A 20,983-nucleotide genomic window follows, 5' to 3' on the forward strand; every position below is an offset into this window, starting at 1 on the left:
AATGATACTAAGGTTGCAATTTGTACATAATGTCAAGGCAAAATTGCTGCATAAGATGAAGCAGCTGCAGAGGGGACAAGTACACCATAGCCATCATGAGAAATCGTTGCACAACTGAATCATGGGATCAAAGCATGCTCTGAGGGGGTTGATTTCTTCTGGAATGGTTGTCCTGTCCGAGGATTGACTATGATTTCTTCTGGATTGACCTCGACCATCACAGTGGGAGTGAACAAGGATGGGTTAATTATGAGTGAACTTGATGAGAACTGGGAATTCCCTCTGCAGAAGGGAAGAAGAAGACTACTAAGTAGATCCAGGAGTTGCATATGCATGAAATAGAAATAATAGGCACGCAAAGTTGCATTCACCACATCAATAATTATGCAGTTAAGGTACAAACAACTAAACTTAAAAATCAGGGTTGGTAAACAGCTGAAAGAATTATGTTTAGGAAAAACAGGGTTCATAAGTTAGTAAATGAGTCTAGACTACATTTAAATCTGGATTGGTGCGTTGGATTCTAATGTAAAGAAGATGGGTGATTACTAATGGAATAATTAATGTAGACTTCTTTCCATTAATCTCGCTAATCTGTTTCTATTCTATCTAATGACTATTATACACTAAATGGATAATTAACAGACTCAATAAATATACAAACCATGATCTCGATACCTTGTTCTGAGCATTGTCCCACGACCATTTCACAATCATGAAGCATATTATGGATCCAAACTTCAGCTAATTCCTCACTGCTTGACACTAATTTACATTGTGTCTCAAATTCCATTTTTTTGAGTGCTGCTTCAGTATCAACATTCTGAAGCAAAATCCTGTACTTTTCATTCAATTTTTCAACTTCCTCTTTATATTCAGATCGGAGCTGCGATATCTGCTTCACAGATAAATAAATGTAAGCTAGAAGGAATTGGAAGGAATCAGAATCAAAGATTATGATTTAAGAAAAATGTGGGGATAAAGAAAGAAATGGATTGCTGCTCATACCTTCTTTTCATGTATCTTGAAGGCTTCTTCTTTATCCTTTTCTATTCTCTCCATTGCAATTAGTAGTGGATCTATGAAGGCTTCTTCATTTGTGTTTTCTATTATGTCCATTTCATCCAGTAGCGAGTCTAGATAGGCAACGTCGGATATTTCAGATGCCACATGGTGATGTTGAATATAATCACTGTTCATATATCCAGGAATAGTAAAGCTGTCAGGTACATGTGTCCTATTTTCATTCATGGGCACACTTGTGAAGGGTTGCAGTATCACAGGTGAACCAAAGGAAGAGTTAACTGGTTCCACAGCGTCATTTGGTGCTTCCAATATTACTTCAGCCTCGTGAATGTGACAATGATCCTCACGACTATGATTAAAAATATCATCTAGAGGCGTGACAGCACTAGCTGAATTGAGCTCCGGAAAAGATGGAATATATGACATTGCCATCAGAAAGATACGAGAAACAGGTGTGAATGCATATGATGAGGATATTTTCAGAGCACTCCAAATAAGCATCCCATGACCATTTTATCTTATTTATTATGATAAAATAAAAATAATTCTATTTCTGTTAGAATAATAAAGAAAATCTTTCTTTTCAGTAACCTCTAAGTCAAACAATTCAATAGAGAGGCTCCTTACAGCACAGGAAACTACTAAACCAGAAAACACAGACAAATATGAGCACAATAGACTAAGGAAAACTAAAGATCAAAAATAGGAATGAACATTATAGGGAAGTGTGTACTCCTCGCTTACCAAAGTCCCCTCCTCTCTTGAAAGTCTGAAACACTCTAATAACTCCCCGTCCCCAAAAGTATACACTCATTCAAGCCCCTCCCCTATCTTATTTCCCTCAGCATTATCCAATTCTCTTCCCCTGTTAGTGTATATATGGGTCTCTCCTGCTACTTGTGATTAACTAACTCCTAGTAAGACTTAGTTGGATTGTAACTGTAATGTGGAATAGCTTTGCTTATTAAGCTGTACTCAGAACCATATCAGAGGTTGTGCTGGTGGAAAAGGTAGACGTTCAGTTTAATGCCAAGGGTGCTACAAATTTGACGTGAAGCCCAAGTCTGAGAATCTGCGTTTTCAAGTACCAATCTCTGCTTCCTAAACAAATGCATTTGTTACAGCATCAGTCTTCTACTCCTATTCAGTTTCTTCACCCTAGCCATGGTCAACCATGTCATCCCTGGAAGTATCAACCTCAGAGCACATGCGATAGTCTTCACTATATAGCTATATGAAACATGAAATTGGACTGGGGTGAGATTGAAGCAAAATTGCAGCAGCAAGATCATAGGATCAAGCAAGCTTCTCAATCCTGCATGTGGAATGTTTTATATCATAGAATCTTATGATCCTTATTACCATCCTATGTTTTGCGATATTGCAACAACGCTCCCCCTCCCAACTCCAAGTAGGATCTTCATCTTTTGAGTCTTGACAACATTGGATTATCATTTTATTTTAAAGGAAGTGTAAAACTATGTTCACAAAGAGCTGCTAATGTGGTTGTTGTTAGAAGAAAAGGACCCCTCTAAACAATTTTAAGTGAGATAGATCCTTTTTCCTTTAACATGTTGAAGAATCTGATAGTAGATGCTTTCACATTACTAAATAATAACTAAAAAAGCTATATATCACCTTTGCTCAAGACCATTACGCTAAACATGTAGCTAAACCACAAGCTCAACATAATTATCCAATAGAAATGTAAATGAAAACGGAAGAAAAAGGAAAGCCTGGATTGTTCGAAAAAATGTTTGGCTAGAAACTAGGGTCATCTAGAAGAACGAATTACAAACTTAACCACCCAAGTGATGTACATAATGACTTTCAAGTTTGTTGTCATGTTCACGAGGCAACACAAGAAATGACCACAGTTTGTTGTTTTGTTTCTAAAACACAGATAATCAATAAAAACTTGAAAAATAACACCAAAAGGCTTTTTGTACAAAAACTACTAACCAGAGGCAACGACCACAAATTAGCATCCGATGGTTGTGTATTTGGAAAGGTTGTCTCAGCAAACTTCAAACCAGTTGGCTCATCACATACAGGACTCATTACACTGCCCCACTGGCTGGCCTCAGGAACAGCAGAACCAATGGAAGTTACAGCATTTGCCTCAACACTTTCAAGCTGCAAAGAATGAGTAGGCATATTCATAAAATTCTCAATAGCAGCCAATTCATTCACTAAAATTTGAGGATCTTCGCAAACTTTGCCATCAGATTGTGTAATATCTGTACTTCTAATAGGACTCTGTTTTTCCAAATAATCAGTACGAGGGTTGACATCATTGCCTCCGTGCTCAAGAGCTGAATCTTCTGAAGTTATTAAGGGTGTAGATTCCATGACGTCATTTTCTGAGCCAAACTCCGAGGAAAGAGCAATTGCTTCCACAGGAATACTTGCAGGTGTCTTAGAAATGAACAAATTTCATGAGTAGAAGTCTGGTCACATGAAACCACTGTAGTGGGAGATTTCATTTGAAGATCAAGTTCATTCGTGATAGGTTTCACGAGTTCTGTAACACAAGTATCCAGAAAAGCCTTCTGCTTTTCCTCGGTCAAATCATTCAGCTCGGGCACGTTAGTTTCTGAAGCACCATTTATATTATATTTCTCAACACACAGTCCATTTTGTATATAATTAGAAAATGTCTTTGCATGTTTCCAAAGTTCTGAGTAGACATCGGTGGCTTCCTCTTCAGTGCAATTGAAATTCAAGTACAGTTTTGCTAGAGTGAGTGAATCCTTCTTATCAATGTCATGTTTCAACAAAGATGCTGCTAGCCAACACTGAGATACAAGTTTAATCACACAACTATGATATAATGCTTTATGACTAGTAATATTGGTTTCACAAAGTTTTCTCCAAAACAAGTAGTCACAAACAGCAGCGAGCAAAAATGACAGCCCAAAACACCTTTTGCAACATATTTGGTGCAGTAGGCAAATTGAACTCAAACATGATTTTCGACCAACCATACACTGATTTGAGACAGAAAAAGAGAAAATGAATGGTGAATTCTCAGCTTATTTTGAGATTTCTGGAATTCTTAATTTTCTTTTAAAGGAAGCTATGCCCTACCTAAAAAATTACCATAACTTAGCAGTCAAAACATTCATAAAAGTTCACACAACATTCCAGCAGTTTCCCAAAATTCATAACAAGTGTAGAAAATATGCTACAAAAAGCATAAGCTAAAAGAAGTTCTCAAGAACTAACTGTTGCTAGCCATACCTAGTTTGAGACAGACATGCATTATGAACAATCGGGGAGCTTAAACCAATAAACAAGGACAAGGTAGTAAGAATTCAAATTATTTGCAGAAGAATTTAAAAGAAAAAATATCAGTTCTAGTAGCTCCAACGTTTTGTCCATAATTGAAATGACTAGCTACTAATGTTTTTTATATAAAAATTCAGAGCAAATACTAACCACAGATATTTCAAAAGCCTGTACAGTAGAAACTTCTTGGAAATTAACATTGTACTGTTTAAATATGTGCTCAAGAATCCTCAGGGCAACAACCTTGACATTTTTCTACACATGAAGAAAAGCATCAAGGTCAATTACGATCAACAAAGAACCTACAAAGCTCAAAAGCAGGTTTTATCATATTGTTAATCACCCAGCTATACTAGTTGAACTACATTGGGATCAAAAGAGAAATGAGAATAGCATAATGAGAATGCTCAAATCAAATGTTTATATATGGCTACACAAGAAAGGAGACGATATGAAATGATTATATATGAGCAGATATTGGTGTAACACTAATTCAGGAAAAGATGCAGAAAATTAGTTCAACACGTATAAAGAAGGTCAATAGAAGCACCGGTTAAGGGAGTAGATTGCATGATTATTTTAGTCCTGTGAGAAGGGAGAGAGAGAGAGAGACAAGGAGGGTCATTGGAAGAAGTTGTCAAAAGGAATCGTATAGTGAATAATATGTCAAAGGATTTCATATTTAACTGAGCCAAATGGCATCATGTGATTCATGTAGCCACCATCACCCAATGGAACAACACTTGTCTTGTAGATGATGGTTGTAAACTAAAATGATAAATCTTCCCTTTTTTCATAGCATTATTGTAGTTTTCTTAATAAGTTTCAATGGGTTTGAGAATGCAAGAAAAAGAAACCTAAGGCAAAGTATAAAAATCTGCAACAAAGCCATTTCACACAATATATATACGCCTTACGTACCATATACTTGCATGAATAGTGTACTGCACACTTGAATTTTACCATATACCCAAGATTATTGTAAGCCTGATAACTATAGGTAGAGAGTCATCTTTTAGAGGATTTTCATCAAGATATCCCCCATCAACTTGAAATAGATTAAATCCCTCTTCATAAGACTAGGGGTAGTAAAGTAGGCCATGACCCGCCCAAAACAGGAAGGGCCAAGTTGAAATTTTAAACCCACCAGTCTGTTTTGCCCGGTCCACTAATCAGATGGACTGTCAAATTGGCGGATCAAAGACAGACCAGCCAACCCCAGCCTGCTTTTTTATTAATTTAAAAATTAAAATAAAAAACAATTTAAAAGATTAACTTTTCTATATTATATTTTTTCTAAAAATGAAAATATGCAATAGTATTTTAATTTAAATCATTAATACTTACAAATTAAGTTCCAACCATTAATTATATAAGGATAATTTAACATGTAAATATAATAATTATTTTAATTTTAATTTTAATTTATCTAATTAAAAATATTCATTAATCAATTAAAAGTTTAGAAAATATTTATATGATTAAATATGTTTTTAATATTCATTTATATGTATATATAAACAAATTTTAATTAAAAAAAAAAAAAAAAGTGGCAGTTTGGTCTATCCTGTGGCAGGGTGGGTTAAGATTGCTGGTCCGTTTTTGTCAGATAGGCCATCCGGCCCATTATTGGAGGGTCAAAGGCGGGTCGGGCCAAAATGATCCTTTCACCTCAGCTAGCTTTAGGTGTTAAGTTGTGCCTCATTCATTTCTAATATAGTTTTATACTTGCTTCAGTCTTGAATTTAAGCCACTGCAGAATTTACGCTCCAAATATTCAATCCTATGGAGGAAGGTGGATGTTAAGATGTCTCACATTGGTCACAAAAATTGTTATGTTTTGGGAGGAAGTTGCACCAGTTCTTTTCTAATACTATGGAAAGGAGAAAGGCCTGAAACTGATTTGGGGTGATTCAATGTCATTGAAAGTTTCACTACTAAAAAAATTCATATTTCCTGTCAATTTTGTTTTGAATTTTTTTGTAGGAAATACTTATAAATTTTGTTATAAAAAAAAATTTGCACGAAATTGCTGTCAATCTTTTTGTAAAATATTTTATATAAAATACTTTTCGCAACAAATTTTGTAGGAAATACTTGCGAATTTTATAATTTTGTAGGAAATAATTACCCACGAAAGAATTACCTGCCAATTAAAATTCTTAGAAAAAATTACAGGAAAAAGTCTTCTCTTGCAATTTTTTTTAACAAATTTGCAAAAAAAATTCCATGTAATATGAGAATTTTTAGTAGTGTTTGAACTAGGACTCCCTGAGAGAGTATGCTTGCACCACCATGGGGAGCCATGACCCCCACCTGAAGGTGTTTCTAAAGTTTTAATAAAAATAATGCATATTTAAGCAAATGATAGTTGAGTGAGTATTGAGACCCTACCGGAAAATGTAGAATCTCACAAAGACCTGAAATATCCGACTTTTGCAAGAATTTGATGCTATTTGGTCCCTCAAGCAGTTTCCTTTTCTCTGAAAGTTGCATGTTTGTAACAGTTTCTCCCGTAGTTTGATGCCCTGAGGAATCAAGTACACTAGACAAACCATTTGTACCTGAGGGCATGAAAATAAATTAGCACTAGCAAGTACCTAAGAAAATAGTTCTGCCATGAATAAAACTCATGGTTTACAAGTAAAAAGTTGGTTGAAGAAATAAATTATAAAAGTGGAAGAAAAAAATTAGGCATACCATTCGATTTACTTTTACTATTGGCAACACTTGAATTCTTCTTGCTCCTCAATCTTGGTTTCCGATATTTGGAAGCAAGCATTTTCTTGGACATTTTCCTGCGCCCAGAATTAACAATACCATTGCCGACCTTCCTAGTCTTAAGATCAATGGCATGATTTGACAGTTCCCTCCCCTCTGTTTCAACAATGTCTTTGGACACTTTCCTCCTCTTGGGCTCAACTTTATCCTTGGTCACTTTTCTCTTCTTGGAAGCATTTGATGCTGTCCTCTTTCCCATAATTGTATGATCTTCACATTCAGATTCATTTATTATGTAATCAGAATGCTTGGCCCTACTCCTCATCCTCCGAGACGAAACAGACAAAAATTTCCACTGAGGATACTTTCCTTCAAGATCACTCCAGGAAAAAGCACCTGGCTCACTGTGCAGTTCCTTCATTATTCTTTCTCCTAGCAATAAAATGTTCCTCGAATATTCCCCTCGATTCTGCTGTATTGTTGATATGAATGAGCATTCACGATAATCAATATCATCAGCATCACAAACCAATTGGGATGATAATTCACAGAGTACATCATGCAGAAGAGTTTGATCTGCAATGTCTGGAGTACAAACAGCAGTTACACTGGCATGTAAATCATCCAGCTTATTGAACATATGAGAGGTGCCCCATTTTAGAAGGGTGTGAGAAATACTATGACTAATCAACCGCACGTTACTGTCAAGAGATATACCCTCCTTTGCAAGCATTAAAATCTTTTCTTCAACAGTGTAATATGAGTACAATCTAAAAATGGTTAACTGTTTCAACTGCGTGCTGATAGACATCTTTTGTAAACCTCTTAGGTCATTCTGTGGGTCAAAATCACTGTCAAACAGTACAACAATGTCCACTAAAGAAAGCTTAACACTAGGGAGACAAGCACGGTTTTCCATCAAGAAGACAAATTTACCACTGTCTCTATCATTAAATGTGTCTAAAGCAGCTTCCTTTGTTTTAGGGTATAAGCTCTATCATATCGCACATAGCAATCTTTTCCAAATCTCTGACAGAGAACATCATCCAAAATATCTCCAATCGATCCAGAACCACAAGATGACTGTAGTTTTTCGAAATGAAAAAGAGCTAACTGAATCCTCAAGAATCTTAAACAAACAGTTTACAACCACGACAATTAACAGCCACATACCTTGTTTTAATTGGAGCAGCAATTCTCGTATTTTCTAAACCCTAGACATGCAGTATAAATAATAACTAAAAAAACAAAAAATTCATATATTCACAAGGTAAGGAAGAGAGACTAATGTAATATTCAAGAGTAAGTCAACAAGGACGCAGTACTGACACAACAATTCTCGTATTTCTAAACCATAGACACATAGTTAAAATAATAACTAAAGAAAGCCACAAAATTCATATATTCACAAGGTAGATAGAATGTATAGGAAGAGACTATTTTCATATTCAATAAGACACGGTACCGACAAAGTACTTGCACTGCTTCAAGTTTACGCATTTCATGGAAATCATATTCTGATGTCCTTGTAAAAGATAATGCAATGCAATACTGACGAAGTATCTGACAATCTACTTCAGAAAGCTCTCAATTTCAGTATCAAGAAATCAAAATTGGATGACAATTTTTATATGCTAGCCATGGACTTCCTATTTTCGTGGCAAACTTTGAAGAATTCTAGGCGGGCCTGATTCTACCAACTTCCCTGTAATATTCCTAATATGGGTTGTGCCAACCAGCATAAAAGAGTAGACAGTAGACTCCATTCACAATTCACAGCTTAAAGTAACAACAGTGGTCAACTGAAATAATACAGTAATACTATACCAAATTGTTGACAATTGTATGTGCTTTTCTTTTAAATTTAAAAAAGAATTATAGAAGATTTAGATAGCAAAGATCAGGATCAGATTATTCAGATCTGATTTGATTTTATTCTCCTTTATTTTCATCCTATCTTACCTTTATATTTATTTTGTAATCCCTGCCCAGCTCTACCTTTAGAACTCTTGTAATTATGGTCAATCAAAAGCTTTGGCTCTCTTATGTAATTCCTCTCCAAAAATTACGTGGTATGTGTTAAAATTATGATTGTTACTTGTATTCTACAGCTTTCATAAAGCTCTCTTTCACACACACACACACACACACACACACACACACACACACACACACACACACACACACACACACACACACACACACACACACACACACACATATATATATATATATATATATATATATATATATATATATATATATATATATATATATATATATATATTGACACACACACACACATCAGCTAAGTAGTACTCAGTGATTTTTATCACATCCAAATTCAAGCTGGTATCAAGAGCCCTGTCACCGGACCACCACTATCCATTGTCTCTAGCCATCACCATTTTGTTTGACACAGTCAAGGTTAGGAGCACCTTGAGAAGTGTCACCTAAACCTGAAGGTCATGTGACCACAACTTCGTGATGCACTGATCTCCGTCAGCCGCTCACCAGGTGCATTTGTCCCACACACCGCCTCACGGTGCTAAAATCACATCAGACCACTGCCGTTCATCTTCTTGGCTTCTTCTAGGCACACTTCTGCCCTTGTCTTCCTAGTTCAACACACTTGGATAGCTGGTCAAGGCTCTCTCGACAAAGCTTAGGGTTTTATTCCCTCTCCTCAAATATGTTTGTGGCTGTCTCTGGAATGGCTTCTACTATTTCTACTTCTTTTGCTGCCACTCCTACTATTACCACAACAAAACTCAACTGGAAAAACTACTTATCTTGGTCCGCATCATCCATGGAATTAAGGTTCCTAGGTCAAGGATACCATGATCATTTGGAAAAGGATACCACAATATTTGGAAGGGCGCCCTAGTTGCAACAATACTAAAGGTATGCTATGTAAGGGAACTTATTGCTAGTTACAAGTGAAACTAGACATATCCTGGTCAAAGAGCAAAAACAAACTTAATGCTCTCTTTATATTATATAAGGGGGGAAATTTGACCTTATTCTCTTCTTTCAGTTGACAGACAGGTTTGCTAACTGAGCTACTGCTCATCTAAATTCCAATCACAACAACAATCATAAACAATAATGAAAAGAATAAAAAAATAAAAAGTACTGTATAAGTTAAAATGTATAGAATAAGTATATGATATTAAGATGATGATGATGATGATAATATGACCTTCAAGATTAACTGATTAAAACAACAATGTAATAACAAGCAATATCTGTATTATCAGATCATCCCATAATTTTGCACTATAAACAAAATATTAGTTGGTAGATGTGTATTACATCATCGATGAAACATGCATAATATTACAATCAAGCAATCAGCATTAGAGCTTTGTCAATATAATATAACAAGTCAATGAACTCACAATAATACAACAAATGATAAACAAACAATAAATTTGAATAGATGACTACCTGGAATAATATTAACACCCTTAACCCACGACATTTTGCTTCCAAAAGGATTTTTTCAAGAAGTAGCAGTTTTCCGCTTGCTTTTATACCAATATCTAAATGTTCTTCAACAGGTAGACCCTTAGCAACAGAATTATGCAGTGCCGGCTCCAGGAGATAAGGGTGGTCACAGCACTATAAAATAAATTCACATATGTAACTATGATCGTATTGTCGCATTAACATTTAGTGATATAGCTTTTATAAAATTTGAAGTAATATGAAGAAAGGAATATCGGAACTACAAGCTAATGGAAAAAAATATGATGCATGAGATTTTAGCTTATTTGAAACTGTGTTTCTTTTCGTGTCTACCTTCCTTGTAGAGATAATAAGCTCATGGAGTGCACCAACTGAGTCGGACTTCTGGCCTGAGCATAACAAAATTAAGTTTGAAAGCAGCATTGAACAATACTGTTCAAGCTGCAAATGAGAAAGGCAGGCAGGAACCCAATACTCTACAAACCTAGTAGAGCCAGATTTGCATTTGAATACAACATATTTTTCCAATTGGCTCTTCAAATTGGAAATGCTAGCACTGAAAGAAGTTTCTATTGGAGCAATACTTGGCCCATGATGTGCAGACTTGAGGAATGAAAGCAGTTTGATATAATCAGATCGATCTTCCTGAAAATATATCACATACAAGTTAATAGGATGAAAAATATAAATATCAAACACAATTAGTTTACCTTTATTTGTCCACTAACAAGAAGGAGCTTCATTTCAGTTTTTAAAATCTTGATACTGTCCAAGTGTCCTGAAATTCTGGATTGCTGGCATTCATCAATTATTATCGCTTCCCATGGAATGCATCTTAGTTCATGTAAGTCCTGTATATCAAATTAAAAAATAATGAACAACAAAAAGAAAATTAACAGTCTTTACTTTGAAACTTATTATAGAATTCAAAATTGTTTCTGGAGTCACTTATCAGATGAAACTTCAGATATAAGAAAATACCTCAACAACAATATCAGAAGATGACAATAGTATTTGAAATAATATACCATTTTCTTCACTATAAAACTCTAATGCCCTGATGCCACTCCGTACATCTCTGTTTCCCTTGTAAACTACAAGATTGGCAGATGGTGCCAAATGTAAGAACTCTGTTTCCCATACAGAGAGGGCAGTAGAAGTTGAGATGATGAGAAAAGGCCTCTTGCTATTACAATTCAAAGATAATACAAACAAAATCACCTTTATAATGCGCTCCTGCAAATGTAGTTTAACAATAAAAATCAAGAATTCTAATATGCATAATCATAATTGACGGTTATTGCAACCTACACACTTCTTAGACAGTTTGAAAACAAATGCAATATTATACTTATAAAAGGTCTTCTCATCAACATTGCAAATTTTTGACACCGTCTTCACTATAAGCATGCACCAAAGTAATAATAGCCATCATGCTTGGTTGATGACTGAATCTGAATCTCTTTTCCTCCCTCTCCCCTGAGTTAGAGCTGTGAAAACGGGTCATCCAATCTAGCCCACCATGAGTTGACCACTTATTACTCAGCTCAAAAAATTTGAGTCTGACCCGACCCATCACGGGTTGATGGGTTAAATAGATTGACTCACTTAACTAAAAAAATGAAATTTTTTTCTTCTTCAACCTAACATTTTCTTTTAATATGTAACAAAAATCAAAAAATTTCAAACCTATCTTAAAAATTTGTTTTTTCCTCATCTTAAACAATAAATAAATCATTCATCCCAAAAACTAAATCATAATTCTAAATAAAATCAAAATAATCTCAAAAGTCAATCCAACATATTCATCTTAAAACTTAAATTTCAATACAATCCAAAATCATGTTAAACTCCACATACAATCTAAAATCGTGTTAAACTCCAAATACAATCCAAAATCACAAAAATACAAATTACTATCTAATATCAAATCATTGTTGCCTCTCTCCCCCAAAATTTCAAAAAAATAAAAGTTTGTTTGTGTTTGGGTTGGACTGTTAAGAGTGAGGTGGGTTTTTGTTTCTTTTTTATGCCTAGGTTTCTATTTTTGGTCCGTATTGAAATTTGCAATTTTTTGTTAACATAATCCAACTCGAAGTTGTGGTAAGCCGAGCTGGCTCCCAAGTTCTAATCCATTTTGACATCTTGTGCTTGTCCATTTGAATATCCTATATTTGTGCACATATCATACACAATATCTTCAAACCCTTGGAAGCATACTAATTGTATGCAAACTATCGCATGTCCTTATCTTCCACAGATGTTTGTTCACTGTGTTTCCATTTTCTTGACAAAATCATTCTTTTCATCATTTCTTATACAAATTTAAAACAAGGTAGCATTTCTACAATTACTTGTTAAAATAGAAAACATTTTCTCAACTAAAACAGACCCTAAAAGACTGACTCACATAGCTTTTTGGATACATGTTATTTAAATGAAGTACTACAAACACGATAAATGTCATTTAATAAAGATGAATTCGAACAGCTAAGACATGAAGTCACTGTATAACACAAAAACTAGAGTATATGGAGAAAAAACTGACCTGGTCAATTTGATCATCTACAATAAGAGCATTTTGGCCTTTGTGCCAACACTTGCGAAGCTTGTTCACATAACTCAAATACTGGTTATAAAGGCCTGGTGAATCTCCAAATGGCAACACTGATAAGTCGACAATGAAAGATTTTGTCTCCTGCAGTGTCAAACAAACTGCTTATTAAAGAAACATACTTTTAACATAAATTTAGGACATGTTTCATAAAGGCAGTCAATTGGCTAATAAAAGTCGAGATTTTGCTTTTTGTATCAGAAGTATCGTCTCCATCATAGGTTTAAATCTAATCATAAATGACTTGAATCTCCAATTACATGTGTTTCCCAACTTGACTTGTGGTGAAATCTCAAACAAGTGAAAATAACAATTTTACAATATAACACTTTACCATCCCTACCATTTTATGGACATACATAACTGTCGTGTAAAACAACCCTCGTTTTTTTTTTTCAAGCACATGGTAACCGATCAACTTTTTAAATAGCCTTGATAACTTAAGTTGAACAATGCAACAGAAATTTTCATAACATAAAACATTAGTCCAAAGCTGATGATAATTCCACATTTTGCAGGTTACAAAACTATGTTATACCATTTAATTTTACCTGCAAGCACATTTATAGAGAATTAAAAAACCAGTTCAGATTAAAATAAATTATATCAGGAAGTAAAAGACATTATGCTTCCCGACACTAATATCGTTCTTCAGACTTTTCAGGAGTGTAAAAAATGCAGCTATTTAAAAACTTCACGTTAAAACCTTGACCGTCAAAACTAGTAAAAATATGGCACTGTAATATATACCATAAAATTAAATTTTGTATATCATGTTAAACTAAATGAAGCACCTCATTGTCTTCAAAGTGACTTTTTGACAGTTTATCAACTCTCTTTCGACGACTTTCATAATCACGTATGAGTTTCCTGCCTTTTGCTGATGTCAAAAATGAAGCATCTTGTAACTCCCATGTGGCGTTATCATAACCAAGACCGGTCCATTTGACAAGCCACTCATAACAGCAAATTGGATCATTGTCACCATGCACGGCATAATGCACAATTTCTCTTTTAAGGAGTAAGCGGTGAGGTATACTCCAATCTCTTTTCCACCTGGTAACCTGATAACTCGGCAACATAGAAGAAATTATTTTCATGGATAATTCCAAAGGGAGTGCAGAATAACAAAACAAAGGACCATTGGTGGTCCAAAGAATGTGAAAAGGTAACTGAACCTGCGGTTTACTCTTAAACTTGGTCAAGAGCTTAGGAGCCTCAAGAAGCATTGTTGATTCTGTAATCCAGCGGTTATGAGCATGAGCGAGACCTTGATACTTGACAAAGTAATCCCTTTGCATCACTAGCAACATGCCACTTACTATCAAACATCATCTCAAGCATTATCTAATATACATCCACGAATAAGAAATGTAGATGAAATACAAAGAGTGAACTCCCATTGTAGTCCCTGAAATTGTATGTCCATTACATTGGTCCCTGACTTTCTAAAACACATTCAGTTGTCTTTTATCTTGCAAAAGACAGTGTTAAACAAATTAAAGTAATTTACTTTTTGTAAAGATAGCAGTAAGAGTGAGTATTCTTTGAAGTTAATGATTAAATTGACCAACGCTTTCAATCTCGAAGACTAAAATGGGAGGTCTACCTGTGAGCAAACAGGGGAATTTTATAGACCATACCTTTATTATTCGAAACCACTTCTCTAGAATCCAAGATGGATTTCACTCCTTTAGAAATAGAATGCACACCAAACTCTACTTTTTTCATAGTGCACCAGATACAATGCCAAAACCTCAGAGGAATGTACTTGAGAGGAGGATCGACACAAGAGGGATGGTACCTCTTCTGGCATCCTTTTCCAGAGCAACATCTAAAATATCGTTCCACATTGATAAACAAAAGCAATTGATAACAAAAAAAGAAGTCTTAATTTAAAATGCCCAGATTCATCTTAAACAAATACAGATAGACAAAAATATTTTTACTTGCTACAAAGACAAGTGGAAGTATAAAAGCAATCATTTCAGGAGATGCTCGTTTTCGTGCTGATATCCTTAGAGGTTAATACATTTTTAGCCTAAGTAAAGTCGGTCAACACGTGTCAACGAGGTGGCAATGTGTGACATGGGTGACACATGACATCTACATGACTACCATGCAGCAAGAGTTATTTTAAAAATGTTTTTATCCAAAGAAAATTTACAATTTTAAAAATGAAGGTGAAAACAGCCTAATCAACATTTAAAAGTGAAATATGGAAACTCACAAAAGTACTCCACCACCCAAGCAATTGGAACATACAACTTCCTTGCCACCTTTTCTATTTTTCATATACGGATTTGCTTGTGCATTATTTTGATACTCTTTAGCCAATCCCTCAATGCACCCAGAACGGGCATCCCCTCCATCCTAGCAAGATGTATGAGTCAAATCAATACAACCACTAACAAGTAAACTATGCATCTCTAGACAGACTGCAATTCTTGATCCAATTAAAGTCATTGTATATATGTTTGAATATAAGAAGTTATCTAAAATAGATGGAATAGTGATGAGTTGGTTAGTTGAGGTTTTTGCCATATATATATATATATATATATATATATATATATATATATATATATAGAGAGAGAGAGAGAGAGAGAGAGAGAGCACTTCCTCCATATGAGGTAATGGTTTCATTGTAGTTTTGTCTTGAAAAGGCATCTTGATGGATTAAGACAGAAGGGTATTTATGAACTACCCATGACCTCAACACCTAAGTAATGTGTGTCAGATTTCACCTTTAATTCGTTGAAACAATAGAAGAAAAGATAATTTTGCCAAGATGGATGAATTATAGGCTCTCATACCATTCCAAATCTCCTCTTAAAATCAATTGCCATTAAGTGAAATTACCCAATAGATATATAAGTTAAACTCCAAGAATTGAGGCACGCAATATGGGACTTTTAAGTCTAATAGAACAATCCCCACAATCAAGGTTAAAGGACAAGAGTGGTATTGATTGTCCTTCTAGCATCAATGTTTTGACCACAAACCCGTAAACATCATTGGGGCCATCACATCCAAAATAATATCCCCTTTGATGTTCAATGGCTCCATAACAAGTTTGTCCTGAAAAAGCAATTTAGTGTGTTAAGGGAGGATGGCGTTTCTATTATGTCCTTGAAACTTTCAGATTTAACCAAGCAGATTTCTCCTTCAACAAAGAGTTAATGTTCAATCTACAAATGAACCTATCAACCTCTCTCCTATTCCTCTACCCTACATTTATATTTAACTACCACTTAACCAACTAACTCATTAATGTTCTAACTATTTTAACTAACTTTTTCTTCTCCTTATACCATAACAATACACCCTTGTAAAAATCAACCTTGTCTTCAATTGTGGAAGCTATATTTTGTGGCTCATCTTCATCACCTTGATCTTCATTTGACTTCCTAAAAGCATTTTTATGCTTTCATACCATAGGAATGGGAACCCAACAGACATTGCATGCAAGCCAAAGTCCAAAAGCTAAGGTGGTAATAGGGATGAAGATGGGTCCTGTATAACATGAATCACTTAGACTGCCTTTGAACCTTCATTTTTCCTTAACTCCATTGTCAAGCAATCATCCAGAGACGCAACAAAGTTTAATGCTATAGGTTCACCCAACAAGCTGAAATTTCAAGATTCTAACAGCATTTATATTAAAATCACCTTCACGATCGAATCTAAGTTCAACAAGTAACAATACTTGTATGGAAATCTGATTTTGAAAATAATATGCTTGTTTGCATCTTTCCCTTTAACTTCCTTCACGATCAACTCCAGTATTGGGTTACCAAGAAAATGGTCTTCGTAGCCCAAAATCTTCACTTTATTTTCCTACCGTTTTTGCCTCCTAATTGATGCATTAGCTTTGTCCTCCATCATAATCTTTGTTTATCGTCAATTTTTTATTTCATCAATTTTGATTTCCTCTTTTCTCTTGCAAATTTTGTATTAGGACAGATTGAATACACACACTCACGAAAAAAAGGATAGATGAAAAGAACATAAAGTAGGAATACTTGAAACAAGGATTTCTTTCTGATTATTATACATCAATGAAACAGTACATGTCTTTTAATAAGTGATAACTGTCATAACATAAACTAACAGCAGTTTTGTTTCAGTTTTTGCCTATTTTTGGATTATACACAACACTCCCCGTTAATTCAAAAATTTAGGTGACACAACACTCCCCTTTAATTCAAAAGTTTAGGTGACACAACACCTATCCATCCCCTTAGTTTTTAAAATCTAGCTTGTCTCAAAGGTTTGGTAAAAATATTTGTCTCTTGGTCTTCAGTGCAGTAGTACTCAAGCTGCAGTTTCCCTTTGCTCACTTGATCCCTGAGAAAGTGAGACTTAGTATCTATATATTTACTTCTTCCATGGAAAACTGGATTCTTTGACAAACTCAGTTGATTTATTATCAACACATAGTTGTACTGGTTTCTTATAAACCGGTTTCAACTACTCTAGCATAGACTCCAACCACAAGCTTTGAGAAGTTGCCTCAGCCGGAGCTATGTATTCAGCTTCATAGGATAAAAGAGCCGCCACATTACACAAGAAATTGGTGCATTTAGATATTTAAACAAATATTCAAATGTACTGTTCCTTTCTACTTCGTCTCCACACCAGTCCAAGTCCGAAAAAGCTTCATGAACAGCTTCACTTTGCTCATCTCCCTTTGGCAATAACAATCCAAAGTCAGAGGTGCCTTTCAAATACCTCAATATGTGCTTAGTTGCTGTCATATATTGTGATCTTGGATTATGCATAAATTTACTGATTAGGCCAACACCATAGCTAATGTCGGGCCTACTATTGCAAATAAACCTTAGTGAACCTACAAACTGTTTGAATAGTGTTGTGTCCACCGGTTTGGCCTCCAACTCTTCTACCAAGGTTTCCCCTTCATACAGAATTTATTCTTGCACAAATAACTAAATGTCAGTATACCAACACTCATATCTCCCTTTGTCCTATCCTTCTTCCCTTGTATATACCAAACTAACACCTCAACCAACAAACTCATTAATAATCTAACTATCTTTACTAATTTCTCCTTCACCTTTTACCCTAATAATATCTTCCCAAGATACTTCTCATAAGCATATATCTAGACTCTTTGTATTTTTCTGCTTAATTTTATACATTTGAACCATACTCCCGAATTTTGTCACTAATTAGTGTATACTATGAGTATATAACTACTTTCCTACATTTCATTTCATTATAGCTCTTTGTACTTCACATTTTATTCAATTGGACATTTCATTTCACTCCATTACATGATAATTACTATTATTATTTATTTACTTTAAATAATAGTTAAATATGTTTTTAGTTCTCAAAATTCGTCGTGAAATTATAATTCATCTTTATTCCAAACTTTGATACAGTTTGATCTTCAATCTTAAAAAATGAATAGATATAGTTCTCATAACCCAACTTAAATACATTTTTTGAATGTGTTAATAGACGTTTTAGACCAACATTTGAGTCGTTTACAATATCTGACACATTCCAACTCAAATGTTAGTTCAGAAAGTCGTTAAACACGTAAAACGGAAATTAACATCATTGAGTTTCCATTCATTTTTAAAATTCAGAGATCAAATGTATTAAAATTTGGAATATAAATGAATTTCAATTTTACATAAAGCTTTGAAAACATATTTAACCCCTAAAATAAAGAATAGAACACTTCACTTCTGCATGCGAAAAAAGTAGTCGACAAAATGCCAAATGAATTACAAAACCTACTTCATCCATAACAAGTGTGTGGTTGCTCATGTCAAACAGAGCAGCCTGGTTATCTGGAGAAGTATCTCTCTGTTATATAAATCACGGACTACCTGAAACATTAAAGGAGAAGAATCGGTAATGTCTATTCTAAAGGATGGCATAATATGCATAACCTCCAAACAAAATAATCTGAAACCCAAACTACATTCTTCTAACTTAATTAATTTACAGGTAAAATACCATCTTTTAGAGCAAAGAGCACCAGACCTACCTTATAAAAATTCATTTTCTTAACTTAGTCAGACGAAGAAAACAGCTCATCAGCAAGAAAATAAAATCGGAAGTTCAAACACTCCGCCGTACAAGTTTTCTTAAGTATAATCCACCGAAACCCTACTGTGTAATAACCCTCACCTTACTGTGATCACAAGCAACTTTTGGTATATATACTACGAGCCTGTACAGAGTAAACAAAGAAACTGCAAAATAAAGCAATGGATCGACTACAGCTACTCCACCTTAAACTGCAAAATGTGAGAAATGAAAATATGGCATTCACCAACTAATATATACTATGAGTCGGTTTAGCTAGCTACTGTTAAAGAGTGATTTATCAACATCTACCCTTGCATTTACTGTTTAGAGTTAAAAAGAACATAACAAAAATAGCATGCAGAGGAAGAACGGACACACAGAAGAACCAAGAGAACCAAGGAAGAAGAACCATGGCCACAGGCAGGGCCATGCCTCATATAATTTATTGTCTCACCTTGAGATCACACGTAGTCCCAAACCGTGAGATCACAAGAGTTTTTTCCAAAAAGTGAAATCTCAATAGTTTGAAATACCTAAAGCAAAAAAGAGTAATGATACAATGACACCCAATTTTTATCACTTTCTTGACCACCTGACTTGGCAGCAGTATTTGAATTTAATTTTTTTATTTTTGAACAGAAAAATGAAATTGGCATTCAGAGACAACATTTCCCTGCCAAGCGCGTGTTGTCACAGCCTTTTCCCACTCCTCACACACCACCGCTCCACCGCTTCTCTACTCTCCCCAAATTTGGCCACTGACACTGAACACTGAAAGGAGAGGCCAGTCCCCTTCCCCGCACCACACACACAATTCTGCTCCACACTCCCAAATCCCTTACCGCTCCACAAATCCTCTCCCGCACCCTATCCCCTTCCGGCGTCATTGTTCTCACCCCAAAATCCCTGTGCGCGCGAAACCCTAACCCAAGAAACCGCAGCTTTCTTCTTCGTTTGTGAATCCCCGAATCCCTCTCCACACTCCCAAATCCCCAATTTCATAACCTAACCTAAATTTTGCCCCAATTTCAACAATCACCATCGGTGAGGCTCACTTGTACACTCCATTGACGTTCACTATTCACGACCACCTGCCCCCACTGGTTATCCTCACCTGCCATTTTCTTATTCACGCACTCGTGTTCATCAACATTGGCGGACCTTTTTGTAATTTAGCATGCGACCTAGTGAAATATAAGCTGTAACCCAGGATAGACTTTTTGGACAAATAACTTGCAGGATTTTTTTAATAAAATAATAATCCCAGGCCATTGGTGGACCCCAGTTTGTGTCCCCCTTTGATGGCAAACAATATTTAATTTCTTTTACTCAGTGCATATTTTTTAAGTGGGTGAAAACATTGGTGGACCGTTTTGAAATTTATCATGCAACCCAGTGAAATATAAGCTGTAACCCAGGATAGACTTTTTGTACAAATTACTTGTAGGATTTTTCTAATAAAATAGTAATGTCAGGACATTGGTGGACCCCAATTTCTAATAAAAGAAATTAAATATTGTCTGCCAAGTAATTTAAGAGGGAAACAAACTGGGGTCCACCAATTGGAGAAACAAGGGTCCGGACCCCAATTTCTAATAAAAGAAATTAAATATTGTCTGCCAAGTAATTTAAGAGGGAAACAAACTGGGATCCACCAATGGGAGAAACAAGGGTCCACCAATGTCCTGGCATTACTATTTTATTAGAAAAATCCTACAAGTAATTTGTACAAAAAGTCTATCCTGGGTTACAGCTTATATTTCACTGGGTTGCATGATAAATTTCAAAACG

The 20,983-nt window shown here is 35.1% G+C and overlaps 1 protein-coding gene across 1 annotated transcript; it reads right to left on the minus strand.

The window, feature by feature from the left end:
• Nucleotides 1–1,149: 1,149 nt before the first annotated feature.
• On the minus strand, nucleotides 1,150–20,362 carry LOC114165148 (chromodomain-helicase-DNA-binding protein 3-like). The gene is given in 17 exon segments (XM_028049816.1): nucleotides 1,150–1,415; nucleotides 2,989–3,824; nucleotides 4,468–4,572; nucleotides 6,712–6,881; nucleotides 7,018–8,025; nucleotides 8,028–8,121; nucleotides 10,489–10,662; nucleotides 10,843–11,154; nucleotides 11,220–11,360; nucleotides 11,491–11,745; nucleotides 13,058–13,207; nucleotides 13,918–14,187; nucleotides 14,302–14,426; nucleotides 14,767–14,957; nucleotides 15,354–15,496; nucleotides 18,896–18,987; nucleotides 19,292–20,362. Coding segments are annotated over 15 exon segments (3,633 nt in total). The 5' UTR covers nucleotides 18,926–18,987; nucleotides 19,292–20,362; the 3' UTR covers nucleotides 1,150–1,415; nucleotides 2,989–3,359.
• Nucleotides 20,363–20,983: the final 621 nt, after the last annotated feature.

Source organism: Vigna unguiculata, chromosome 1 (assembly GCF_004118075.2).
Source record: "Vigna unguiculata cultivar IT97K-499-35 chromosome 1, ASM411807v1, whole genome shotgun sequence".
NCBI classification, from domain to species: domain Eukaryota; kingdom Viridiplantae; phylum Streptophyta; class Magnoliopsida; order Fabales; family Fabaceae; genus Vigna; species Vigna unguiculata.